The sequence below is a fragment of the Neovison vison genome, chromosome 8 (assembly GCF_020171115.1).
Source record: "Neovison vison isolate M4711 chromosome 8, ASM_NN_V1, whole genome shotgun sequence".
NCBI lineage: Eukaryota > Metazoa > Chordata > Mammalia > Carnivora > Mustelidae > Neogale > Neogale vison.
In genome coordinates, this window is record NC_058098.1 from 5,028,703 (window position 1) to 5,055,747 (window position 27,045).

At 58.7% G+C, this 27,045-nt stretch overlaps 1 protein-coding gene across 2 annotated transcripts in view; it reads left to right on the forward strand.

The window, feature by feature from the left end:
- The first annotated feature begins 607 nt into the window (after positions 1-607).
- Positions 608-27,045, forward strand: part of PMEPA1 (prostate transmembrane protein, androgen induced 1) — a 54,206-nt gene continuing 27,768 nt past the window's right edge. For both annotated transcript variants that reach the window (XM_044262772.1, XM_044262773.1), the window contains exon 1: positions 608-1,125. In XM_044262772.1, the coding sequence (XP_044118707.1) occupies positions 1,017-1,125 (109 nt within the window). In that variant the 5' untranslated portion in view covers positions 608-1,016. The remainder of the gene's footprint in view (positions 1,126-27,045) is intronic.

Consider the following 27,045-nt stretch of genomic DNA (forward strand, 5'->3'; position numbering starts at 1 on the left):
AGTTCCCGACACGTATTTACATGACAAGGGCTCCCGGGCGTTTTTCCGAGCGGTCCGGGGCGTGTCTACCCGAATTCCAGTCTGACCCAGTCGACCTCCTTGGGGTCGGGTTAAAGGGCGCAGGGGGCGCGAGTTAGTAGAAACCTCGGGGGACTGTAGACCTTGGGGGCGGAGAGTTTCCTGCGAAATCAGGTGTCGGTGATAGGGGGGAACTTCCCTCATCTTCTCCAATTCCCTCTCCTTTGGGAAGGGACAGGCTTCCCCTAAACCGGGGTCAAGGATTCCGGGGTCCCGCGACGCACCCGCAACCCGCGGAGGTGAACGAGTCCCGCTTCCTCCGACCCGCGTGTTCAGGTCAGGGGGTTCCAGACTGACCCCAGTAGGGGCAGGGACGCTGCACCCTTCCTCCGCCCCGTGGTCCCGGGTCTACGCGGGCCGCCTCGCTCTGGCCCTTTAAGAGCCCGCCCCCTTCCCTGTCACCCCGCCCCGCGGCCCGGGAAGGGGGTGCGGGGGAACCTCGGCGGGGATTGGCGCAGCGCGCGCCCCCTCCCCGGCCCCCGCGCGGTGGGAACCGGCAGCCCCGTCTAGCGCTGACGTCAGACCGTCTGCCTGCCTCCGACCGCGGTCTCGGAGCGAAACCCGATCTCCTTGGACTTGAATGAGGAGGAGGCGGCGGCGGCGGAGGCGCTCGGCTGCGGGAAGCCAGCAGCAGAGGCTCAGCCCCGGCGGCAGCGCGCGCCCCGGCTGCCAGCCCATTTCCCGGACGCCACCCGCGGGCACTGCCGACGCCCCCGGGGCTGCCGAGGGGCGGCCGGGGGGCGCAGGGGAGCGCGGCCCCGCGCACTGAGTCCCGCAGCGCCCCGGGAACTTGGCGGCGCCCCGAGCCGGGCGAGCCGGGGTGCGCCTTCCCCGCCGCGCGCCTCCTGCATGCGGGGCCCCAGTGCTGGGCGCCGGCCGGAACCCCCCCCGGCCGCCCCCGTGCCCCCTGCGCCCCGCGCCGAGCCGCCGCGCCGTCCATGCACCGCTTGATGGGGGTCAACAGCACCGCCGCCCTCGCCGCCGGGCAGCCCAATGTCTCCTGCACGTGCAACTGCAAACGCTCTTTGTTCCAGAGCATGGAGATCAGTGAGTGACCCCCGCGCCCCCCTCCCCTGAGGCCCTGTCGGGCTCGGACCCCGAGTCCCCGCGCAGCTGCGGGCGGGGGCCCGGGCCGTGCGCGCCCCCTCGGGCCGTGCGCCCTGCGCCCCGGGCGCGCCCTCCTGGCTCGCGGCAGCTGGCGGCCGGCCCGGCTTTGTCCCGCGGCGCGGCGAGCCTGGCACGGCCCCCGCTGCCCGCGCCCCGCCCGCTGGGACTCGGACCCGGGGCCGAGCGGCGCGGAGGGCGGCGGGGCGCCCGGCGCGGGAGGGCTGGGGCGGTCGAAACCGTGAAGTTTCCATTTTATTTCCCTAAGGGGCAGTCTCGATGGAGCAATTAGGCCGGCTCTTTATCAACTTCGGCTGGGCGAAGGGGGGTGGCGGGCGTGTGAGACACTGTCTGGCCTGCGGGGTGTCTGGGGCCCGGGGTGTGTGTCTGGAGTGTGCGTGGCGCTTCTGTCTCGGTCTGTGTGAGTGGGTCTCCTTGCGTCTGTGGAGTGTGTGTCTCTGTCTGGGTCTGGCGCGTCTCCGTGTCTCTCTGTGTCTGTGTGTCTGAGTCGCAGTCTGTCCCAGTCTTCCTGCGTCTTGCCCGTGTCCGCGTCTGGTGCCTCTTTAGACAGTGTGCATTGCTCTGGAGGTTTGGGGAACCACTGGTGTCTGGTGTCTGCATTCAGGGCTCAGCGCTGGTGGGTCTGGCCGAAGGTGGATCCCGAGTGTGTGTCTCATTGTGTGAGTGTCTGTGTCCCCGACGCACCTATAAATAGCCTCTGTCTGGACAGCTTGGCTCAGCCAGGCTGGGACCTTGGTTACAAATGAGTCAAAGTTTGGGGCTGTCTGTGTTTGGGACGGCCTTGCCCTGAAAGGAGGAGGTAGATCGAGGGTGGGGAGGGGGTGTTGGAAGCTTGCACCAAGCCGCCCTATACATCCAGAACTTGAGAGAAATCAGCCTTGACTTCCACCATGCATTTGCCCACTCAGGTGGAGGTTGGGTTGTGTAGACAGCCTTCTGGACTGTATCCCTTCCCCCAGCTCATCCTTTTGGGGACCTCTTGCCTCTTGGGGCGTCACTTTCCCTATTCTCGCCTCTAAGCACCTGAGGCACGGGAGCACACAGCCCTTCTTGCAAGGGCCAGCCTTCTTCCAGCTGGGACCAGGAGTCAGAGGCGGCCACCACAGAGCAGGGCAGTCACTGGGTGACTCATAAGCCAGTTTCCGCAGGCGGCTGCCACAGTTTGTGGCCCCTGAGCTTGTACAGTGAGGCACAAGAGGTAAAAATAACCCATGACTGGTCCTGCTGGGGCAGACTGGCCTGCTTTGGTGGTGGGTCCTTCCATCCATGAGGGCCCCCGCTCCCTCCAGTCCCAGAGTTGAAAGCCTGCCCCCCCCAACCCCATCCCCCAGACCGCCCCATGCTGGGCCAGCGAGGTGCCAGGAGAACCTGCCCAGAGTCACCGTTTGTGGAACTGAGTTGCATTAAACCAGATTGCTTCCCAAAGGCCCTTTGTGAACTCAGGAGGCTAATGAAATGCACGAGGATATTAAAATATGTTCGTACATGTTTGGAGAGGGCCTCCTCAGTGCCCAGTGGATGCTGGTGAAGGACCCTTGGTGCCTCATTTCCCCCTTCTGTAAAGTTGCCTTAGGGGAACCCCCCACCCCAGGGTTCCACGCTGTTGTGTCGAACTTATTTATCATTGTGAGGACAGGGCATGGGCATTTTGCTCTTGTCCTTCCTTTGTGTTCAGGTTGTTAAAAAAAAAAAAAAATCATTCTTATTCCTGGCCCTTCAGCCTTGATGATGTTCTGGCTGACACCAGGGTGTTGTTAAACCCATTGCCCTCAACCTGTGTGCTTCCCCCAGTGGCACGTCTGAGCAGGACCCTCGAGGTTAGCACCTGGAACCCTGGCCTGCTCCAGCCATCCCCGGCGTGGTACGTGACTCACCATGCACAGTGTATTTTTTACACACGGCCCCCTGCTTACTGGAAGAAAGCCCAGGGCAGGAAGGGAAACGATCTTTAAAATGCAGGTATAATGTAACAGTTTGTTGCAAGTGCTAATCAGATTTCCGCGAAAGGCTCTGGTGAGGAAGCCTGAAGGCCTGGAGTTTCTTTGTACAAAAAGATGGGGAGGAAAATTTGAAGTGCGGAAGGAAGGCCACATTTCACGTGATGCAGAGTGGGGGTGTCTGCATGCAGAACGTCAGAGATGGATTTCGAGCTGGGCTGCAGGGTCCTGTCCCAGTGGCCCTTGGTTCCTTAAGCTGTCTTAGTTTCCTCATCTGAAGGATGAGACCCTGACGGTTGAAACTGAAAATTCTACCAGCTTTCAAGATGGGGCCTCTGCCCTCCAAAGTCTGGCTGGAGGCTCCAGGACCAGAAGTGGTTCTCCTGCCCTCCCCCCAGCAGACTGGGTCCCTGGTGTGGCATTCAGGTGCCCCAGATCTCGGAGCTGGGTGGAGCCTTGGCCAGCTCAGGCTTTATAAATGAAGGAAGATGGTAATGGAAAGCTTTGCCCTCGGTCCCCAGCGCACCCTGGACCCAGACCCAGAGTTATTTCTCAGGAAGTGCACATTCTGTCTCTTTTTAATTTGGAACGTAGGCCCCACAGTAGGTCCATCTTGAACCCGAGGGCTGGAAAGCAGCAGCATCCCCCAGCGTCACACTTGGAAGTGTGGGAACCGGCGGGCTCTCTCCAAGGAAGCCAGTTCAAGATATTCCCCGCACCTTCCGCACCCTCCACACCCTCTGGGGTCTCCAGTTGTCTCTGAGAGTCAAGGGGTGAGGGACGCTCTCTGACGGGGGTTCACGGTTTTCAGGATCCCCCCACAGAAAAATAAGCTGTTCTTTAAACAAGCCAGGGGTCCTGGGGTGAAAGACAGCCGGCTCCAGAGACAGCTCACCAGGCTGACAGTGGGGAGTTGGCCAGACTTTTCAGAACAGGGTTCCTGCTGTCCTGCGTGTTTCTTGGCATTCTTGTTGACCTCTTTAGAGGTTTGTCTCTCTTAGAAATTAGCCCCTGCCCTTCTCCTCCAGCTTCGGCTTGAGGCTTTTGGGCTGCAGGCAGGTGGGTGCCACCTCTGCCTGGACTGACTTGGGCCATTCCGTTGCCAGGCTGCATATCTGGAGGACCCCAGGCAGCAGCCTGCCCGGCCCCACTCTGGACCCCTGTGGCCAGTATCTCTGGTGGCTGTTCTGTTTCTTACCACCACTAATGTCACTGAGCCTCTGATTCCTCTTCACCATCCAGTTCTAGACAGATACTCCCAAACACTACAGACTGAGCTTGCAGAAACGCCCAGGACACCCGGTGCCCTGTGTCTCAAATCCGGGCATTTCACCCAAGGGACAAGGACGTCCTTGTGGGGAGGGAGGGGGAGGCTGTGGGGGTTGCTGGACACTTAGGAGCATCCCTGGCCTCTGCCTACTAGGTGCCCGTTGGAGTAGGCTTCTGCTCCCCTGCCAAGTTGTAACACCCCAAAATGCCTCCAGACCTCGCCTGATGTCCTTGGCCTGGCTGAGAACTGCTGTTTTAATCGGCTACTTCGCCGGGGACCTGAGGGCGGAAGGGAGTTGCGCAGTCAGTCTCCCTCAGAGATCAGCCCCAGTGAAGGCTCTTGGTTGTGCTCAGAGTTGGCGCCTGCCTGTCATTCACTCCCTTGGCCTTTCTTGAGCGCCTGCTGTGTGCCGCGCAGGAAGGATGGGGGCTCCGTCTTGAGGAGCTTCCCAGTTTTCATCTTGGATTTGCATTTATTAGGAGGAGAGACTCAGGCACTGTGCAAGCTTGTATTTCAGGATTTGGTTGACACTAGGGCCGTCTAGCTTGAGCTATTTCCCCCGTGGGCCCTTGGAGCGTGGACTTTTAACCCACATGTTTTCTGACTGTCTGGGTTTTAGGTTGAGGTGCAAATCCTGGACTGGATCTCAGGTCAGACAGTTGGCCACATCTCCCCAGGAGGTCTGGGGTAAGCCAGCCACACCACCCAGCCTGGCCCAGGGTCAGGGCCAAGCTTAGTGCTTGTCAAGGCAGAGAGTAAGTAATTGCTCCTGCATGGGCACGCACAACCTGCCCTTTACGTTGTGCAAATTGATGCACTCGCCTCCCTTGGAAGGAGGAGGGAAACGGAGTGGTGTGCTCAGCTGCTCCGGAGTGGAGGCTGTTGGGGAGGGTCAGGGTGGCCGCCACTTTGACAGGACAACAAGGTGCACGTGTCCCACAGCAGCCCCAGACCTGCCTGCTCAGGGGCGCCAGTATCCGCTCGCACCGCATCCGGGCCCTAGGACACGTCAGCCCCTGGTTTGCGCAGTGCTTAACATGTAAAACCGTATCGGAGAGGAGCTTACGAGGAATAGGGCCCAAACTGGAGGGGCCGCGTGGCTTTTCCTCTTCGGGTTCTTACCACCCAGAGACCAAGTCTGTGGGCGACTCACGGTCTGGGGTCCTTCCCGCAGAGAGGAAACTCTTGAACAAGTGGGAGTTGGGAGGCCGAGCTCCCGCCAGCCGGGGCGCTTGGGTGGGCATGTGCTGAGGAGGCGGTCAAAGCCCAGGGCCTTGCTCTGTGCTTCTTAAAAGGTGCCGCGTGCCCACGTGTATGCATGCGTGTGTGTATGCACACTTGTGCGTGCCAGCGCACGGTTAAGCCCCGTATGCTTGCCCGCCCGCCCCACTCTGTGCACCAGGGAGCCAGGAGGAGGACACTGTGCTGCGGCCCGGGAGTTGTGCCTCAGGGTGGGTGGGCTGCAGAGATCCGGAGCTGTGAGTGCTGCCTGAGGGGGCGGCCGCCACGCGGGCCCTGTGTGGCCAGACCTGTTCGCTTCAGGGACCCGGATGTCTGGAAGTTGATACAAAACTCCTGGCGTTTAAGGACTGGCTATTCTTTTCTCCTTTTGCTTCAAGGGCCCCGTGACACCTGTCCCCAGACATGATGTCTCTGAGGGTTGCGGTGGGTCAAGCGTGTGATGGGAGGTGGGGAGATGGAGGCTCAGCCCGGCTCCAGAACATCCTGGCTGTCTTGGGGTCGGAGTGGAAAGTGGGGTAACAGCAGTTCCTGGGTGCTGGGGGTGGAGGGGGGGCTGTGCCTCTGCCAAGGTTATTCTTGGGGAGTGTGGCCTGGTGTCTCCACAGCTCTGTGATCATGGGGCTTGGTGGTGGCAGCGGGGAGAGGACTAGTCTCAACTGTCCACTTTGTCCTGTCCCCTGGCGGTCACTGCCAGATGAGGAGACCAGCACCAGAGAAAGGTTTCCCCATCCTGGGGCTGGGGTGCTGGCAGTAGAGGGAATGTTGGAATAAACAGGCATGTGTGGGAACCGTGACCTTGAAGGTAGAGGGACTTGACTATTTTCCTTCCCTTGTCCCTGCCAGGCCCACCTCAGAGCTGGCCGGAGGGACCCCCTTGGGTTCCCGCAGTCCACTGCCAGCTTCGGAAGGCCAGGGGGCTGCGTGAGCCTGGCAGGCACAAAGGCAGGAGCACCCTGACATCCAGACACCCCACTAGGTCCCCTGCCGAGGAGGATGCAGAGCACAAAGCCCAGAAACAAGGGATGGTCTGAGGCTCCCATTTTTTGAAAATTAATTTCCGTTTTTAACAAGGGAGTCTATACAGGCTGTGAACCATCAGAGTAAGACAGTGATCTTTGTTTTCCCGGCGGGTGGGGTGCGTGTCTTCTGCTTGGCTTCTCCGAGCACCACCTTCTGCACGGGCTGGCCTAACCCCCTCCCCGAGGTGGGCCGCTCCCCATCCTGTAGTCACGACAGCTTGGAGCATTGACCGTCAACCTCACTGTCCCTTCGAGTGACACGACAGAGCCAAACTGTGACGCCTCTGGGTCTCCGCCGGGGCCTTGACGGGTGCTGGTGGAAGCCTCTGTCGCCGAGCTGGGAGGAAAAGCCCCGGAACAGTTTTCAGACAGGAGCGGGGGCTTCAGTGCCCCGGGATGGGCTTGGAAAGCGTTGGGGGTTTCCCCAGGTCTTCGCAGAGCCCCAGCATGGCTTTTCTCTTCTGTTTCCAGGGTGACTGATGGATTTTTGCTGCCACTCCCTTTCTTAGTTGGATATGGAGAACTTATTATGTGCCAGGGGTATAGTGACGCATTTTTCTCAGTCTCCAAAACAGCTCTGTGAGAGAGCTATTGCTATCACCGATTTGCAGATTTGGGGGGGGGGGGAGGGTCCAGAGGGGGTAAGAAACCTGCCCCAGGTGGCACAGCCAGGAACCTAAGCTCCCTGGCCCCACACCTGTGCTCCCAAGATTTCTTCCCCATGACCCCACCTCGAGCCCCCGAGTCCCAGCCTTATCTTTACAAGACTCAACATGGCGATGGTCGTTTAGGGTTCGCCCCAGGACTGCAAGCCCACGTTGCGCCGTTTGCAAGGGAAGAACGCTCATGGACCTCGCAGTCGGGCCTTCGCGCTCCGGCAGCACAACGGCTCTCTTCCGTTCGCACGGTGTCCCCCAGACGGGTGTCCCTTACAGGCGGTGTGAGGAGCTGGCATCTACCTCTGCAGCCCTAGTACCCCCACCTTCAGATGCTGGGGGAGCAGATTGTTGGATGGCCCGTGGCTCTTCCCGGAGGGGCCAGATCTGTCCGCCTTATACTGCTGTCCCCCTGGCCGTCAGTCAAGAAGGGGGCGCCCAGTCGCTCAGTCGGGACTGTGCTGCAGAATGCCAGGACCCCCCAGACAGAACCCTGCCCTCGGGAAGCTGCCCTTCTAGGGACCAGACATAAAAAGTTTATTCCAGGGAGGAGGCGGCGGAGGAAACGGAAACGAGGCCACTTTCAAAGCCTCCCTCGGGGAGGCTCCCAGACCCGACATCCTGTTTGGGCTCCAGGAACACTGCGGGGCGGGGGGCGGGGGGGGGGTCTCTCCTGTCACACCTGTCAGATTGTGTCGGGTATTCTGTAATTCACTGTCGCTTGTGTCGCTTCTGGTCATCAGACACGGAGGCTGAGGTGCCGTGCCCATTTTGCTCCGTATGTCCCCCGAGCCCTTAGAGACCCTGCACATGGCTGAGGCAGGAAGGAAGGGGCCTGGGTAGGGCGCGTGGGCAGGCTGGAAGAAGAGTCCAGATGGGACAAGACGCAGTCAAGATACAGACTCTGAAAACCATCTTTTCAGGACATGGGCGGCCCCCCTCCTGAGCCTCCAGCAGCACCCCCATAAAACGGAGGGGAGACCAGCAGCCCCTTCGTAGGTGGGATGGACCGAGGCCTGGACACTGACAGGCCCCCCTGGCATAAACTCATATTTGCAAGGGATCAAGGAAGTTTCCACTGTCTGGGGGCAGGAACGGTGCCTTCGTCTCTGGCCCCCGTCGCTTCTGGAAACGTCCAAGGCCAGGCAGGCCTCTCCTGCTTCAGCCAGACTTGTCCTGGGAGGTCAAGGTCTCCCTTCCAATTCCTTTAATGCTGAGAGTATGGAAATGACAAGAAAGGATAGCCCCCGCGGGTCCCAACCCCACAGGGAGAGTTGGTAGGGCCGTTCTTCTCTGCGCACACCCGCTTCAGGCCTGGAGTGTTTGGGGGGCTCTTTACCCACCCGGTGTCACCCCCGAGTGGAGCTGGCGTTCACTCCGAGGTGACGGTGAGACACCACGTGTTGACAGGAGCTGGGGGGGCTTCCGTGACTCACCGGGGAGGTATCGGGTAATGGGATCTTCTGTCGCTTCGCTAGATTCTGATACCTGTGTGTTTTCCAGTGGGTTCGGGGGCGGGAAGAAGGGGTGGGTCACTCGGCTTCGAGTCAGCGCCCTCAGTGCCCAGCGAGGGTGTCCCGAGCCTCGGGGAACGTGGAGGCTGAGTTTCTTTCCCTTCAGACGTACTGTAACTAAAATCAATGAGTATCGTTTTAGCGGGTTTAGGAAATAGCTCTGCTAGCTGAACAGTTTTAATTATTTGGTAGCAAGCGTAAAGTCCCCAGTGGCCCTGGGATCTGGATGCTGGATGAAGTTTGCTTCTGGCTTCTAGGCGCCGGCTCTCCGCGCTCTGAGGGCTGCTCCGTCCCCTAGAAGCACCTGCCCGTTCCAGTTCTCCAAGGCCGTAGGCAGTGCTGGGCCCCCCAGCTGGACAGACAGACACAACCTACACCTCTGAACAGTTGCACAGGTTCAAGACTCCACCTTGCCTTTAAGTTTGGAGAAGTTGTCCCATATCTTCTGTCCCCCGCGGGGGACTTCAGTGGAGATGGGGACAGGGGCAGCCGTGCCGAGTCCTGGAGAGGACTGGTACAGCTTGTATGTGCTATTGGCCCGGAGTAGATGCTCAGTACACAGTGAGGCGGTTGGTGGATGAGCGGCTTGACGTGTTCCTCACCTGCCCCCGAGACCGACCGGGAGCCCTCGATCCCAGTCACGGAGGCCTCGGGCCGGGGGAGTCTCTGTTGGTCCTTAGTTCTCCAGGAGATGATGTTTCCATCCCTGGCTTTGGAGGATGGTAAAAGTGACAAATCCGGCCGTGGATTTGTTTGATGTCAGTGCTTAGGAATACAGAAATATGTGCTTTAAAATACAAAACCAGGGTGCCTGGGTGGCTTACTGGGTTATATGTCTGCCTTCGGCTCAGGTCATGATCTCAGGGTTGTGGGATCAAGTCCCACATCAGGCTCCCTGCTCAGCGGGAACCTGCTTCTCCCCACCACGCTCCGTGGTTATCTCTCTCTCTCTCTCAAATAAATAAGTGAAGTATTGAAAAAGTAAAATATGAAACCATATATTTTTGGATATTTGAAAGACACATAGATACTTTATGATGTAAAATATGTAGAATGTTTTAAAACGCTTGCTTCCACCCACCAAGCTGGGGTGGCTTTTTTAAGGTCCCTTGGCTGGAGGCCACTGTGGGGACCTGCCTTCCACCAGGTGTGCCCAGGTCTGAGCCCTGAGCCTTCCCCTGCCTTTGCCCAGTGTTCCAGAAAGAGAAGCGGGGAGCTGAATCAGATTTCCAGGAAATTTGGGGGGAAAGCAGACTGCCCTTTCCCGAAAGAGGTATTCTGTCCCAGTGGCCCTCATTACCTGGTCACTGCCAGGGGCTGGCTTTGCCCATGGCACTTGCTGGCTTTACCCGTGACTGTCCAGGCAGCTGCTGGTAAGGGGGGCTGCTGCTTGAGAGCCCAAGCCTGGTGTAAGCTCAGTTTTATTCTCTCTGCTTACAAGGATCTGATATCCCGGATGGGGAAGCTTCCCCTTTTGTAGAAGCTTGTCCAGGAAGCCTGGCCAGCAAGGTTCAACCCGAGGCCTGTGGGGTGATTCATCTCAGAGGTCACACTTCGTTAGAGAAGCTCAGAATTTGCATGTGACCACCGTGAACGCTCTTTCTTCATCACCCTAAGTTTTATAGTAGGTAACATAGCTTTGATCTGAACCACCTGCCGTTGCTGTGCGTGGAGAAATCGTGGGAGCACTTGGTTATTGTGGACGGTGTGTTTCAAAACCCTGGTCGCAGCTCTGAGTTCTACTCTGGGTGCTACACTTCAAGAAGGAAAAATAAAAGTGAAAACCAAGATTTTCACCAAAACGATGTGCGTATATGTGCCTTCTTCTGCATTGCTTCTGTGGCTGCACGTTTTAAGGATTTCACAAACGTCTTAAGGAGCCCGCCAGGAGACGGTAGGAAGTGAGGTTCCCGGAGCCCTGTAAGACTTTGGTGGCCACCCCACCCCATCTTGCAAGTTCCCACGTCGATAGGCTGGTGCTGGGCTCGAGCTGGTCATAGCTCTAATTGCCTTCCTAAAAACAATTTAGTCGGTAATAATTCTGTAAACCTATGAATCAACTTTGCGCAAACACCCTGAGTAATTTCTTTGTTCTTTTCTCTCTACTTTGTAATTGGTGTTTGTAAAAGCCAAAGGTTTGGCCTTGCGGAAGGTGTGATTCATTTATTGGTGTCTGTGGCACCCGTTATCATTCAGTCATTGGAGAACGCCGTCGCGGTGAGCCCCGAGTGATTCATACCAGGCTGAGCTTGGCAGCCCGTGAGGTCACGGCCATAGCAGGAAACTATTTTTTCTAATCTGTTTATGGTATGGGAGGGAGAGGTGGGTATATTGAGATGATGGAGAGAGTGTCGATTACGTTGCTGAATGTCCCCGATTAAGTAACACCAACAGGCCCTCTAAACGCCACTCGGTTTGCTGCTGGTGATCGTTACGACAGTTCACAGCTAAATACGCTGTGTCTCCGGTGCATCTTGCCCGTGTTTTGGGATCCCCGGTTCCTGAGCAGGCTGGCACGTAGGGCCCCCCCCCCACCATTGGCGTCTTGGAGCAGAGTTTGTGGTCGAAAAGGCACAGATGCAGAGATGTTACCTTCTAAAACAGCAACAACAGGGGCGCCTGGGTGGCTCAGTGGGTTAAAGCCTCTGCCTTCGGCTCAGGTCATGATCTCAGGGTCCTGGGATCGAGCTCTGCGTCAGGCTCTCTGCTTGGCGGGGAGTCTGCTTCCCACCCCCACCCCCGCCTGCCTCTCTGCCTGCTTGTGATCTCTGTCAAATAAATAAAATCCTTAAAAACAACAACAACAACAACAAATTCCGTTGACTGGGGGTATATCACGGAATGGTTTCAATGTCCGGGTTTAAGAGTCAGCAGCCATTCGCCACCAGCCCCTCGATTTTCCTAACGATGACCATTATTAGATGTTTGCAGTTGCCAAGCCTTTCATTACTCCGCTAAGGGTGGGGACTTACACGTGGAGCGGCTCATTTTGCCTAATTTTATTACTTACGTGTGGCCCTAAATAAAATTGTCGCTACCCTCCCATCTCGAGGCTGATTAGACTTGCTTTCTGCGCGGCGCAGAGGTGGGTGGTGAGTCCAGCTGCAGCCGTCGGGTAAAGCCAGGCCCTGCCTGCAAGTGTATAGCCCGGCCCTGGCCTCTGTGTAGTTGACCAGTGTTGCTCCCCACAGTCCGCTTCTCCGGTGACTCGCCGTCTGTCTAACTCACTCCGCCAGATCCTGTCGTCTGCGCCACTGAATGAGGGCCAGTTAGCAAATGTGTGACTCCCCAGCTCCTGGGACTCCTCACCTAGAGGGGAGCCCAGCCTGTGTTTATTGATCGGTTTTGCACGTTCCCGGGCGGGGATCCCCGTGCTGCCCTACTTGCCCGGGACAGACACTGCTCATCTGTCGCAAGAGTCCACTCTTGGCTGGGGTCAGACCGTCCCCGAGGTGGTACTCCCGGGCCCACTCCCAGTCGGGGCTCCGAGGAGGCTCACCCAGCGTGTAGATGATCCTTGGGAAGGAAGCGGAGTGCTGTCTTCACGTGGCAGCCCAGCGGGGAGAGGCGTGAGGGCTGTGGGTCTCCCTCCAAGCTAGGACGAGTCAGGGCAGTCCCTTCTGGGAGTTTTAGGAATGTGCTACCTAACCCTGCAGTGCCCCAGCCACCGACCTTCAGCTCTCAGGCTTGGGTCCCTCCCAGACCACCTTGCTTCTGCAAGGTGAGATCCGCAGGAAGATCGGTCCTGTTCCTTAACAGCACTTCCTTTGTCTTTAAAATCACAGTCACGAGCCTGCATGTCACCAGAACCTCCACTTACCTCCGCAGCCTCTTTGCCCTGGATATCTTGAGCCCTACCCTAAGCGCACGGCAGCATTCCTTTATCCTCTAGCGAGAATGAGCTCTGGACCCTTTCCCCAGAATAGACTCAGGCCAGTGGGGCATGGGGCTTGGGAAGAACAAGGAGGCTAAGAGGCTAGGAAGCAGGCAGTGTCCAGAGAGTGGGCAGCTGGCACCCGGCAACTTCCTCTAGCTGGTTGTTTCCTTGGTGTTTGCCCACAGTGAGGTTGTGGCTTTCCACAGCCCGGCTCGAAGAGGTGGAGCTAGGTCATAAGCCATGGTGTGGGAGGTCACGAGGAGCAAAGCACCTGTGCTCTGCCCACCATCCCCTAAACTTCAGAACCGCCCGTCCTCCCCCGCAAGGGCGTGGTCTTCTGGCATCTGCAGCTGCCTCGTTCAGCCCTCTCCGCACCCCTTCTTGGAAGGGTCACCTGCTGGCCGTGCCTGGGGCTCGAGCCTGAGAGAGCAGGAATTGGTCTGGCACCAGCCTTGAGCTGCAGCTGAATGGAGAGAGGGTTTGCTATGGCCTGTGGGGTGCCGGGCGGGCCTGGGCTCCTGGGAGCAGGTGGAGAAGGCGTAGTGAACCTCACGGCTGAAGGTGTTCCTCCAGCCCTCTGCACTCAGCGGGTCCCGGTCCGGCTCCCCGGGAAGACCACCTGGGGGCTCACAAGCCCGATACTCAGGGGCACCCCGAGCCAATTGCTGGGGACAGGGCAGGACGTCGGGTCGCTGAACCCTCCGGGTGATTCCGTGTGGCCGCAGCTTAGCAGAGGTGCAGGGGCAAGACGAGAAAATCAGGGCCAGCCTTCAGCCCAGAGCCCTTCTGTTACTGGTGGAGGCCTGCTTCTGATCCCGTTGTAATCCCCAGGAGGCCTCACACCAGGGGCCTCTGGGTGTACAGGGATGGTGCTTCCATTCACGGGCGTCCCTCCTGGAGGCAGCGGCGGGAGGCCGGGTGGCCTTGCCTTCGAGCATGGGGCTCCTCTGTGTGCTGTGTTCCACACCAGGTGCTTGGAACAGCTGAGGGACCCCTGAGGCCTCCGGCCAGCCTCGGAGTCGGAGGATTCCCTGGGGTTCTATGGACACCATGATCACGGTGGACACTCGGCATCGTGGCTGCTTTTTCTGTTCCGGATGTCTGCGGCCGGAGCTGCCCCTAACCTTTGCCTTCTGGGTTTTCGGCGACCAGGGCAAGGCTCTCCTTCAACGGAAGTGGCACCTTGCTTTTTTTGCAAAGGTTTTTTGGCACAAGGGACAGAGCGGGGAGACAACAGGCAGAGACAGCTCCCAGTTGAAGGCAGAATGTTCTTTCTGGACAGGAGGTTTTCTTGTCCTTGATGCGCTGGAGGAACCCAAGCTCCTCCTTCTGCTCTGCCGTCTCCCCTGGTTAGTTTTCTTCTCTGCCAAATGGGCATCATCAAACCTAGGGCTTTGTGAGAAGGAAGAGCCCGTCATACCTCACCCCACGGTCCCTTCTCTTCCCTTAAGTTGTTTGCCTTCCCCTGGCACCCGCGTTGTCCCAGCTCCAATGTGTCGAATTGAGGTGTTATTTACAGACACAAAGCACATGGGTGTAGCGTCTACTGTGATGAGTTTTGGCAAACATGTATATGGGACACCTGTTCAGACCGAGATGTAGAACCAGAACCTTGCGTCCTTGGACAGGTCCCTGTGCCCCTTTTTGGTCTGTGCCCGTCCGCTGGAGCAGGCAGGGCCAGCCCTCCCTAGTGGAGGGCTCTGCGTACGTGAAATCACGCTCTGTGTTCCCTCTTGTTTGGCTTTTCTCACTCAGTCGGCCGGCTCAGAGACCCATCGCGTGGTGAGGCCTTTTCTGTTTGTGTGTAGTGTTCCCCAGTGGGGAGGAGGCTTGGCGGGCGGGGGGTGGGGGCACGCTGGACCCAGAGGAATCACTGTCTCCGGGTGGAATGTCAGCTGCCTCCCCGGGGAAGAGATTTTGTAACCCGGATCTGGGCCTCAGACGTGGGGACGCAAGACCCAGATGCCTGTCTGTCCAGCCGCGGCCAGGGGGGCACTCAGCGTGGCCGCGGAGTCCTTGGAGGCACCGCGGGCCACGCCTCTGCCGCCGCCTGGCACGGCCCCGCCAGCTGCTGCTGCCAGCCCGCCCGCTCGCCTCCCCTGGCGCACATTCCTTCACAGGGAAGAAGGATGTGGGTGACCCCAGACAGGTATGAATCATGTCTGGGGGAGGCGGTTACTCAGAGGCGGCAGCAGTGAGGCCGCGTTCCTGCCAGCTGACGGGTGGCTCGGGCCTCCAAGTGGAGCTGTGGGTCGGGGGTCAGAGCAGGCCTCCCCGGGGAGCGTGGGGGCTGGCACACCAGGTCCCCGGCCAGCCTTCTCTGCCGAAGGAGTGGAAGCCGCAGAACGGCTCCCGAATCGCGGTGGCATGGCTCTTAGGTGCCTTTTGCCCCCGGTCCTCGCTTTGTCTGTCACATGGTTGTGCTGGGGAGTGTTCAGACTCCCCGGGGCTGTAATGTGGCAACTCAGTTCCCTCCTGCTGTCACCCGTGCCTGCCGTGGGTGGGCCACCAGGTCACATGGATGCCCAGCGTAGCTGTTGTCCCCGGACCTGTTTCTCAGACCGGCACACTGAGGTGCGGTGGACAGAAGTCACTTGCCCAAGGGCACGCTTGCCCACAGTTAATTGACCTGCATCTGATTTTATTGAAGCCACTGGTGTCCTAACTGTCCCACCGTGTAAGAGTGGAGAGATCAACAGGCCCGCGGCACGCCGGTACCCTGTGACAAGCTGTTCATGGCGTGAGGAGGGGCATTTTAAATTTCACAGTGAGGGGTCCCTGGGTGGCTCAGAGGGTTAAGCCGCTGCCTTCGGCTCAGGTCATGATCTCAGGGTCCTGGGATCGAGTCCTTCTCTCTCTCTCTGCCTGCCTCTCTGCCTACTTGTGATCTCTCTCTGTCAAATAAATAAATAAAATATTTAAAAAAAAAAAAAAAAGGCAGACCTCTACAGGTCTTTTAAATTTCACAGTGAGGTGCTTAGGCTGATGGACGTTAAGAGCGCGTTAGGATAGATGGAACAAGCACGTCACGGATTTCCTGAGGGTTACTGTTTGAGACAAGAGGAGGTAATAAAAGGGAGTCGATTGAATAGGATGTAAATTTTGAAATTAAAATCTTTAGGAATCTTAATTCCTTAATGGGTACTTGGAAATGGCAAACATCGGGGAGGCTGGTTGGACTTGTGTTCTAAGAGGCTCCTTCCTGCCAAGGACTTCTCGGGGTCCCCAGTAGCCCCTGCAGACTGATGGCAGCTCCCGCAGAAGCGGGCACCTCGCTCTTTGGTCTGCTAAGGTCACCCAGACGTCTTGAAGGTCAGGGTCAGCTCAATTCTAATGAGAGCAGGATCACAGGGTCCTCTGAAGGAAGGGAACCCAAGGTTCCCTCCGCAGGGGCGGGAGATGAGGGATGAAGGGGGGCTCTGCCATCCTCCGTCCACACACAGAGCTGGGAGCAGCACCAGGCAGGTGCCGGGGCCCCACGCTTGTTCTCGGGACCGTGCCGGCGGTGGGAAGCCAAGCCTCGGCCCCTCTGGACTCTCGGGGCGCCCCGCGCAGTTTGCAGGAGGGTGCCTGTCACAGCTGTGTGTCATCTGGATCTCTCTGTGTGTGTTTTAACCGAGATCTCGAAGTTCTTTTTTGGTCATGGGGCGAAAACCTCCCAAATTTAATTGCCCTGCAGCGCCTGAAACGGTTTGTTGCTTTGCTGGTTAGATCTGTGATTTCCTGCGTAGCCTCCCTAAGGCGCAGTTTTGGCTCTAGGGGTAGGGGGACACAGGAGGTCGCAGGGGAAGCACAGGACTTCGGTGTGTCTCAGTTCTGGGCTTCGCGGGGGGGGGCTCGGGACGCGCTATCCTCGCTGCTCCTCCCTGCTGCCACTGGGCCACTGCTGGGAAAGGCTCCGGCCTCAGGGGCGTGGGGGGACGTTCTGCCACGTCTGCCTTGGGGTTTCGCAGAACCTGTGCTTTATTTCATGTATTTTCAAAGCGGTTGGCGTGTGGCAGGGGATGGAGGGAGCTGTTTGAAGACCCCAGAATGACAAGAGCATCGAACCTCCTTTAAGGGATCAGAGTCCCTCGAGGGGATGGGTCTGGCTGGGGTGAAGCAGGCTCCTCCCTAAGGAGCTCCCGACCGACTCCAAGACCTTCCTGCACCTGGAGCCCAGGCCTCGGGTCCCTGGTCTGGGTCCGGCCCTCAGGGACCCAGAGGAGAAGGCAAGGAGACTATCCCTCACCCCACCGGCTTCATTGGCCGGCAGGGGATTGCTCAGGGCCCGTGCCCCCTTGCCCTCTTCCTGCTCGTCCGGCCTCCTACCTGACTACCTGTCTAGGAATTTTTATTGCAAACCCGCAAAGGCACGGCAGCTTGGCTGGAATGTGAGAGGTCCCGGCCACACGGGTGGGAATGCAGAGGCGGAGGCCCCTGGCCTGCTCCCAAGCTGAGTGTGGATGGTGTGCCTCTCTTGCTTCTGGGCCTATCTGAGCTTCGTGCTCTTTGTGCCCTCATTCTGCCTAAGGTTGGTCCTGGTCTGATCTGACCGCTTCCCCTGCAACCTCGGCCCATGGCAGGATCTGGAGTAGCAGTTGATTATGACGAGGTGTGAAAGCCAGGGAAGTAGTCTTCAGAGTTAAAAAGGTCCTGGGCAGCCCCGCTGCGCCTCTAAGACCATTGCTGTTCTAAGGGTTCTGCTGTTCTTAGAACAATGTTCTAAGAACATTGCTGTTGTTCTGAAACCTCCCAGCCTCCTGGCAGCAGTTCCTGTCCTTAGACCCATTGCACAGATGGGCATACTGAGGCACGCACACTTGCCTTAGGTCCCATGACTGTAAGTGGCAGAGCCGGGCCCTGAACCCCAGCAGCCCTGGTTCCCGTGCCCACGAACTGAGCTGAGTGTGGGCTGTGGGCTCCGCCAAAGGATTGTCATGGCGCCTCAAGGACCTGAACTGCCTTGCCAGTCGCTGGGAGATAGGGTAGCTCAGGGCTCCTAGGGCTCTGCCTTCCTCTCCACCATGAAGACTGCCCACGTGGGGTGGGGGCTGGACCGGGGAGGGTGTCCGGGTGAGGCCGGGGGCTCCAGGTTGACTCCAGATACCATATGCTACTCTGCCTCTTCTCCATCTGGCAGCGTCGGCCCTCAAGGAATTCATCCTGGGGCCAAGGGCGGCCTTGGCCGTGCCCGTCCTCCATGGGCTGTCAGCCAGGTACAGGCTCCTCTGGCCAGAGAAGGGTCTTCTGGAGGAGGACCAGGCCCGGGGACACTGGGCACCAGGGATGCCGAGGTTGGGCATCTGTGGTTTCTTGGCCATCTGTGGTTTCCTGACCCCGTTATCTACCCTTGTGCCCCATGATTTCACGGGTACACCCTGATGCTTGCAGCCTGGTGAGGTCCTCAAAAGGGCCAGACCCAGTGTGTCTGGAGTCAGCAAGCACTGAGGACTCGGACACGAGGAGGAGAAGGCGGCGGAGCCGCTGTAGACCCCCACCACTAGGGGAGTGTTCCCTGGGGTTGCTTCCCTGTTCTGAGCCTTTGTTTCCTCATCAGTAGAATGGGGATCCTAGGAGGCAGTCACTTCCTAGATCATCGTGGGGATCAAATGAGGGATACATGCTTAGCTCAGTGCTCCGGGCCTTGTAAATGCTCAAGAGTGGAAGGGTGTTCTGTTATTAAGTCGTTCGCCCTCGCCGCAACCTGCCCGGGGACCCTTTGTGAGTCAGCGCTGGCTCACAGCCCCTCCCATTTCAGAGCCTTGCCCGGGGACCCCAGCCCAGCCCCCTGCTGAAGGCACCTCATGGTTGTGCTGATGAGGAAGAAGAGCGAGGGAAGGAGCGGGGGAGGTGCCCGAGGTAGGGACCGGGTGTGTCATCTGTAATTTCTGGTGGGGAACTTTCCTTGTTCTGCTCCTTCATTCAGTTCATTTATTCAGTACCTAGTGTGTCTTGGGCGGAATGTTCTAGAAGTATACCGCCATGAGAAAGACGAACTTGAGTATGGCCGACAGAAAACCAGGGGTTGCGGAGCACAGGTTGTCAGAAGTCGTGCACGACGCATCGAGGGGCAGAGGTGGACCATCTTGCTCTCACGATCTTGCTTTTCCATCAAGCTTTTAAATTGGTGGGGGAAGGGAGGTGGGGAGGCGGAGTGGACCTGGGTCCCCTGGTGTGGATGCTTCCTAATTTATCAGGTGCAATGGTTCCCTTAGATAAGGAACTCAAAAGGAGAGGCTTCCCGACTTTCCTGCTGGGGTGCTAATCCAGAAACTTGGAATGGAGCCTGAATTTTTGGCCATTTTCTTGTAGGAGATAGGGATTCAGGAACGCAGGTCCTAGATCCCAGTCAGCTGGGGCAGGAGCAGACTCTGCTCGTTCTGGTGGATGGGGGCATCCTTGAGACGCTGATTCCCTCCCTGGGGGCTTCCTAGGACAGATGCCAAGCAGGGGATCACGGGCGTAGCTCGTGTGCCTGTTTCTCCAGTACCCGCCCCGTATTTCCAGCCAGGACCCTCAAGGATGCCCCAAGCCCGGTGCACCACCCTGCCAGGGACAATGGGCCGGTCTCCTTTTGTGTTGCTGAGAATATAGCATGGTTCTTCTGATGGTAAAAGGTGATTGGTGCTCCTTATTTAACAAAAATTCCAAGAATCTGATAAATGACCAAGACACAAGTCAAGATGCCTATAATCCCGTCACGTGGAGACGGGTTTATTTTGCTGAAAATACTCTGCAGGCTTGTCTCCAGGCATTTGCACCAAAGGCTGATAAAAGAGCTCAGAGCAGTGGCTGGGAGATGGATGCAGGCTCCCCTACCCACCCCCCCACCCCCCCACCCCCCCACCCCCCCCCCCCCCGCCAGCAGTTTTGGGACGGGGAAGGACAGGTCGCCACCAGGCGGTCTGTGCTGTGTCCCAGCTGCGCAGCATCTGTTCCCTGGGACGAGTCGGGTGGGAGGCCCCCCGGGGGGAGCCCCTCCTCCAGCATAGCTTTCTGCTGTCGGGCAGCCCAGATATGGAGCCTGTCCTTTTGCCACTCAGAGCCTTGAGCCCCTCGTCTATCAAATGTTCTGATACCCACAGTTTCTGTCTCAGAGGCAAGGGGAGTAGACCTAGCCATTAGGAGAGGCCCAGCCAGCCCTGGGCACATAGTAAGAGTTCAGGAAACAATCAGCCACTGGTGCACGGCCTCGTACCCCCGGCCTCATGTTCCCACTGGCCGCCATGCTGTTTCGGGTCTGTCTGATGCCTCCAGGTCCCAGGTCTGACCTTCGTTCATAACCAACGGCTTCTGATGGTAAGATAATCCTGAAAAACCGCAAATCTGACTCGAGCCTCTCTATATTCTACAAACTCAGAGAGGGTGACTAGGGGACTGAGGTCACACAGCCAGCAGCCATGGCCTAGGTGTCCAGGAACGGGTCTCCTGCCCCGCTTGGAGCAGGGCCTTCCAGGCTCAAGAAAGACCCTAGGGCCCCTCATTACCTCAGCCCGGAATACACACGAAGTTTCTGAACCGGCCATCCTGGTAAGCAGCTTGTGTTCACGGCTGCCGCCTGGTCGCAGGCGCCGTTCTGAGGGTTTCCCGTGGCTTCGCTTCTTCTGATGAGCCCAGGGGTCCTCACTTTCCATGTGGAGACAGTGCGGCCAGCCTCGGCAGCAATCCAGGCCGATTTCCCTGAGGCAGAGCTCTGGCCACCTCGCTTTTCCAGGAGGGACAGGCGGTGCATGGGACCCGAGAGGTGGGCCCCTCTCCAGCCACCGTCTCCTCGCCCCCGCGCCCCGACCTTTCCGCCTGGGAGGCCAGGCCTCCGGCCCGGTCGCACAATGCCCCCTTCTCTCGTTCAGACGGGCGGTCTAGACGCTCACGCTCCCTTTTGTTCTGTGGGGTCAGAGGGTGGGGAGTGGCCCCACAGAGTGGGATCTGGGCCGAGGCAGGAAGAAATCTTCCCCCCGAACGAAGAAGGGGGTGGGAGTGAGTTTCGGAGGAGGCGGCCTGCTGTCCCCGCCTGCCCGTCGGGTGACCAGCCGTCCCGGCAGAGAGCACTGCGTCATAATGATGGAGGCAGCGCCTCGTGGAACCCAGTGCGCCCGGAGCCGCCTCGTGGACTCTGTCTAAATAAAACCCTACAGTCCGTGCCCCTCGGGTGTGTGCCGGGCTGCTGGCGGGAACCCGGGGGCCAGAGGCAGTGCCTGGCCAGGTTGGAGCCCAGGAAGCTGTGGGAAGAGATGCTGCCGAGCCACGTTCCCCCACCTCCACCCGCTTCGGGGACATCTGGTTGCTTCATCGAGGGCAGGGCAGACAGAAACCTCCCTGAGACGTGACCCACAAAGCCGTGTCGCTTAGTGGCCATGGATGACAGGACGTTTGGGGCAGCGCTGGGCTGGCCACGGAGAGACACCGCGTCTCCAGTGTGATCTTCTGCTTCCAGACCCCTTCTTATCTGGTCAGGTCTGTGACCTCCTGGCGTCTCATCTGGAAAATGGGGCCGTGAGTGGCCACAGGAATCCGTCGCACGGTGAACTGGTGCAGGGGTGTCGTGGGATAATCCACCTTCTTCCCCTGTACGGAGCAGGCGCCGTCACTATCGTTGTCGATGGCGAAGTGTTCACGCGTGGGCTGAGAGGGGGGCCTGCAGGCGCCCCGTTCCCTGGTGAATTCAGAGCCTGTTAGAGAGCATGGCAGAGGCCACGGAGCGGGGCTGACGGTGGGGGCAGCCGTGGAAGCCTTTGGCCAGGGCCGGGGCACATGCGCAGGACGCGGCTTGTGTGATGAGTCTGATCACTGCCTCTTTGAATGGTCTGTTCACACCAGAAGCCGCCCCCCCCCCCAGCTCTGTGCTGGTGGGGAGAAGCCCTCAGAATTGCGGTGGCATGTGGCGCTCATCCCCCAGTGCCTGTTGGCCCAGCTGTGGGGAAAGAGAAGCAGGAAGGGCTGCTCGCAGGAGCCATTCAGGGAAGGCAGAGCGGGGTCGGGAAGGGCAGGCAGCGTGGGGGATCTGTGGGAGCAGAGGTGCTGAGACGCACCGGACGCCGGTGGCTGCAGTGACCCCCGGCACCTGGCCCCTCCTGTGCCATCCCGATGGCCCTGATCCGGCCCTGCGGGACTTGTCTCGTCCCCACTCAGGGCAGGGACTCTCCACGACAGCATTGGGGGACGTGTTGGCAAAAACGTTTCACGCGCTGGCTTGGCCGACATCGGGGTGGCTGGGGAGAGGGAACTCCAGGCTGGGCCCCGGCGGGCGTGGGGTCACGGGCCCCCATCTGCCCTGGTTACAGGTGAGAGTGGCAGCAGGTGTCCGGGGGGTCACACGTGCGGGAAGGAACCGGGTTCTTTCTGGGCCCGACTGGGTCACCCGGGGAGTCTCAGCCCTGCCTGGACTCCGGGACTGTGAGGACCTCCCTCTCCCGCCGCTCGGCCTGAACCCCCTTGAGCGACGAGAACGCCGTCCTGACTCGCCGAGTCCGATCCCCGGCAGCGGCGACATCTCCCGGCACCTCTGCTCCACGTGTCTGGGTGAAAAGCAGAGGTTCTGCCCACAGACAGGGAGCCGTGGGCCGTCCCCGTGGGAGGAGCGGAGATGAGCAGACGCTTTTTATTAAAAATGAGCGTGTGGAAGGGGGCGCACATAAGCCCGTAACGCCCCCCCGTTTATTTATGCGAGCGGTCTTCGGTCGCCGTGACCCTCGCGGGGGGTCTTAGGGTTTCAGTTGCCAGCAAGGTGACCTCCCCGTGAACCAGCACAGATCGCTTCTCTGCGTAGGAACCCTCGTCTCGACAGGGCTTTGTTGGAAGTGTTCGCCGTGTGTGCGGCCCTGGGCTCCGCTCGGTTGTGTGGGCTCCGGCCCCCCTGCTCTGCGTGAGCCGGGCGGCCCCCGCTTCCCCCCTCCTGGGGGCAGAGGCCAACAAGACCTGGGCCAGCGGCGAGTCGTGGGGAGGGCGTCTTGCCCACAACGGCCCTTCAGGGCAGGCAGGTGGCTGGGGCCCTGATCCCTGGCTGGGGAAACTGAGGCTCGGGCGCTGCAGCCTGACAGGGCCGCAGTAGAGTTTGGTCTGTGCCTGTCTGGTTCCGGTGTCTGGACACCACCACATTTGAGGGTGGGAGGGAGGGACACAGGAAGGGAGGGCAGGCGAGTCTCAGAAATAGAAGCTGCCTCTGGCCGGGGCAAGCATATGCAGGAAGTGGCAGTTTGGCCAGCACCCTGGCGGGGAAGGCAGTGGAGGCTGACAGAAAGAAGGACCCCGGTGGGCACCTGGTGGGCACCAAGCTTTGCTCCAGAAGATGGCAAGCCTGAACGGAAGAGACCAGAGACCCACATCTAGGGGACCCAGCCCCATCGGGCTGCCCCTGGTGGTGGGTTGGCCGAGGGGGTCTACACACACCCTGTGCTTGGCCCACCACCGCCCCTGGGGTGCGGGTCCTCCTCCCTTTGACCTGGCCTAGCTGGGGAGGGGCACAGCCCCTGGTTTAGGATATGTTAGGGTCACAGTGAGTGTGTCCCAGGGAGGCACCCTGAGACCAGCCCACCCCTGACCTTGTCCTTTCCTGGGAAGGGGCGAGCATTTCCCCATTTGGCAGCCTCCCTTTGTGAACAGGGGCCAGAGTCTCCTGCAAAACCCAAAGTCGGAGGTGACACCGGATTCCTGGAGCCCCGGGGTGGGGGGAGGACACACAAGTTCTTGCCCCCTCCACCACCATGCATGTTCATTTAACCCTTTTGCCACCACCCCTTTGAAGTGAACACAGCCGCAGAGAAAACGCCCACACGGGGTCTCGGGGACGTGCTAGCGGTCGGCGTCTCAGAACAAGAGCGAGACGGATTTGCTGGCCACGTAGGGCCCTGGAGCAGCCTGGAGCGTGGCCCAATCAGAGAGGATCCGTTTTCCGCCTCTCGGCGCAGCCGGCCCCCCGACATCCCCCCACCCGGCCCCCGCCCCCGCCCCCGCCCCCGGCAGACCCCAAACCAGACCGATAACTTAGCATTTTCATTTAAGTCCATCTGACAAATCGTTTTAGACGGAGAAAGCCGCACTGCATCTTTAACCGGCCACTTTGTCAGCGCGTCTCTGGGCGCTGTAAAAAGTCCTTTGTTATCTGTGTCTAGACAGCGCGCCAGCGGGGTATTTGGTCTGCGTGAGGGAGAGAGATCTGACAAGGTTGAATTCATTTACCGGCTTATTTAAAGCAGAATTTCAAAACACTTGCTCATAAACTGTTTTCGACCCAGACGGCCCCAGCCTCCCCCTAGCCCACACTGGCTCGTCTTGTTTTATATCATTTTTTCGCCTGTTTGGGCAGTTCGCGCGGGTTGCAGCCGGTGCCCCGGCGAGGAGGAGACGCGGGGTGACCGGCGGCTTGCGGCTTTTTTTTTTTTTTTCCGTCTTTAATTGTCCTTTTTAGGACTGTCTAGACGCCCTGCAGATGGACGTTCGCAGGGACGTGGCTTTTCCTTCTGGTTATGGGACACGGAGTGGGAAGGTCGCAGCCGCCACCCCCTCCGACCATTTGACCGCCGGCCCCTTCCCCAGACCATCCCCAAACTGTTCTCGGGGGTGACTCCTCCCTCCCTGAAATGAAGCCACTTTGCCTCCCGGCAGCGTCTTTGCGTTTATAACACATTTTCTGGACTGTGCTAATTTTATACCGTCACCAACGAAAAGAGAGAAAGTGACATTCCAGCCGTCCTCCCCTGGGCGGGTGGGCGGAAGCCCCCTGCACCCCTTCCCACAACTTTCTCCATTTCTTACCATTTCTGCATCCCCCCCCCTTTCCTTGGTGACATGCATAGACAAAACAGCAGAGGTTGGCTTTCAAAGGATGGAAGTGGGACGCCTGGGTGGCTCAGTTGGTTAAGCAGCTGCCTTCGGCTCAGGTCATGATCCCAGGGTCCTGGGATCGAGTCCCACATCAGGCTCCTTGCTCGGCAGGGAGCCTGCTTAAAAAAAAAAAAAAAAAGAACAAAGGATGGAAGTATCAGGGTATCTTGAGTGGGTCCGAGGTTATAGTTACACCAAACAGATGCATTAATTCACTTAGTTGCCATAGTGACTGGATGATCATCGTGGGGTGAAAAGGGGGCAGGCAGTGGGGCCCAGGGCCTGCCGCCATCACCCCCTCTCCCCCCGCAGCCACCTATTGCCGTCCCTACAGGAACTGAACCTGCAAATGGCATTGACCTGGCCGCCACCAGGAAAGTGGGTCACTCTGGCTTTCTCCTGCCTCTGTAATATGGGGGGGACACTTCTCCACTCTTTCCCCTGGAGGCGGCCACCAAGCCCGTGGATGTAGGAAATCGAGTTGAATTAGGGCCTTTTGTGCTAGGGCCACTGGGAGGGGGCAGACATTAGGGCTACCTTCTGAAGCGGGGGCTGCAGGTTGGAGAGGCAGAGAGACGGTGTGCCCCCCCACACCCGGCCAGCAGACCCCCCCGCCAGCTCCCTGAAAACTATTGTCGCTGCTGTTGACCCGGCCTCAGAGCCATAAATTTCCAGCCTCCACCCAGCAGTCATCAATCTGCCTCAGGGTTTTACATGGTAGGGGCACAGAAGGTGAGGAGAGGGTTGGGGGCGGGCAGCGGACCAGATGTCTCCTGGGATCCTGAAGCTGCATCTCATTTCTGCCAGGCCAAGCAAATCCAGGGTATCAATCTGCTTCCTTGGGGGTCAGTGGGGAGGGATTGGGAGTTTCCTCTGCAGGAGAGGGGACGTGGAGAAAATCCGTCTCCGCGCGCTGGGCTTCCTGGCCCGATCCTTTTATTTCTCTATTCCACGCCCCCAGCACCACCAAAACAGACCGAACCCACAGGTCGGAGCAGTGTCTTAGGCTGCTATTCCCATCGTGCCTGCATGGGTCTGTTACTATTACTGGCTTTGTTTGGGTCGCTAAACGAGCTGTGGGCTTTTCATCATCTTGTCCTGAAAACCTGTAATTCCCTTCCCCTTGGAAGCAGAGGTTGGGCGGCTGAGCAAGTCATACTTTGAGTTCTGCTGTCACTTCCACTCCCCCAGTACCATAATGTCTATCTTCATGGAGAAACATCCAAAATGAAGAAAAGGGGGCCTTTCTTAGAGAGAGAGACAGCAAAACATCACCAAGTTGGGCGTGCGTGCGGGGACACACTCATGGCCCCACTCCTTCCACGAGGTCCCCCTGCGAGAAAGGGCCTTAGGAAGAATGGGCTCTTCAGGATTGGAATTGGGTCTGTCTTGGAGTAATTAAAGGAAAATGATTCTGTTAACCCAGTCACCAAGCCCCTGTGGCCTGGAGAGATGAGGGGGTCCGCGTTGGTACTCCCCTCCAGAACCTGTCCTTTCTCTGCACGTTAAGAATGCACTCTTGGCTTGCATTTTTGTTTTGTTTTGTTTTTAAATCACTGACCTTGTCTCCTCGTCTTTTTTAAAGACCAGCGGAAGACCCCCTTCCCCGGAATCAGAGCAGCTTTGGCGTGTGCAGGGAGCCTTGACCCTGGCCAGACCCCCCAAAGCACGTGCCTGGCCCGGGTGCCCCAAGAGCCCGCCGCTTGGGGAATGAGATTTCAAAGTCTCCTTTTCAGAGCGCAAATCTGGGAGGCCGTATTCTTCCCTTCTCTGAAGAGCTGGAGAGGCCAGGGTTTCAAGGCGGCCTGGGTGTGCTGCCTTCTATAGGAGGCGAATTGCTGCTCATTTGTCAGGCAAAACAGATGTGGCGGGGAGACAACATCTATTTTCATAATTCGAAACAAATCTGGTGAGCCACCTTCCTTTTCAGTGGGGCCCGCTCATGCAGAAAGCCCCACTCCCGGCAGCATTTAGCAGAAATATTTATAGCTCGTTGGTTGAACTTGCTTTCCTCCGGGATGAGCTCATTTCTGCCGGCGGCTGGGACCAGGACTGGGGACTCTCTGTAGGTAGTAGGTGCCCTTGCAGGAATTCAGGGATTTGGTTTTTGGCTTTGTTTTCACTTTAGAAAGGAGGGAGTAGGGGGTTCCCAGCCAGTCAGAGCTCATCAGTGGGTCCTCTCGTCTTCCAAGCCTGGGGGCTGTTGGCTGAGGGGCTCTTTCCTGTCATTGGTGGGGGGGGGGCAGATGGTGGCTGGGCTTGGAGAGACATCCCCCGTCCTTCAAGCAAGCAGCTGGCTCCTCCCACACTTGGGAAGACCCAGGACCTGGGTTCCCAGTCGGTAGGGGCTTGTGCTTCAGTTTGCAAGGGAATTTGGGGGTCATCCCCCCATTTTATGGATGAGAGCACTGAGGCTGAGAGAGCAGCAGCGTGCCTGAAGCCATGCAGTGAATTGATGGCAGAGGGGGTCCTCCGCCTTGGAGACAAGGTCCAGAAATGACTCGGACTGCCAGATCCTGCTCGAA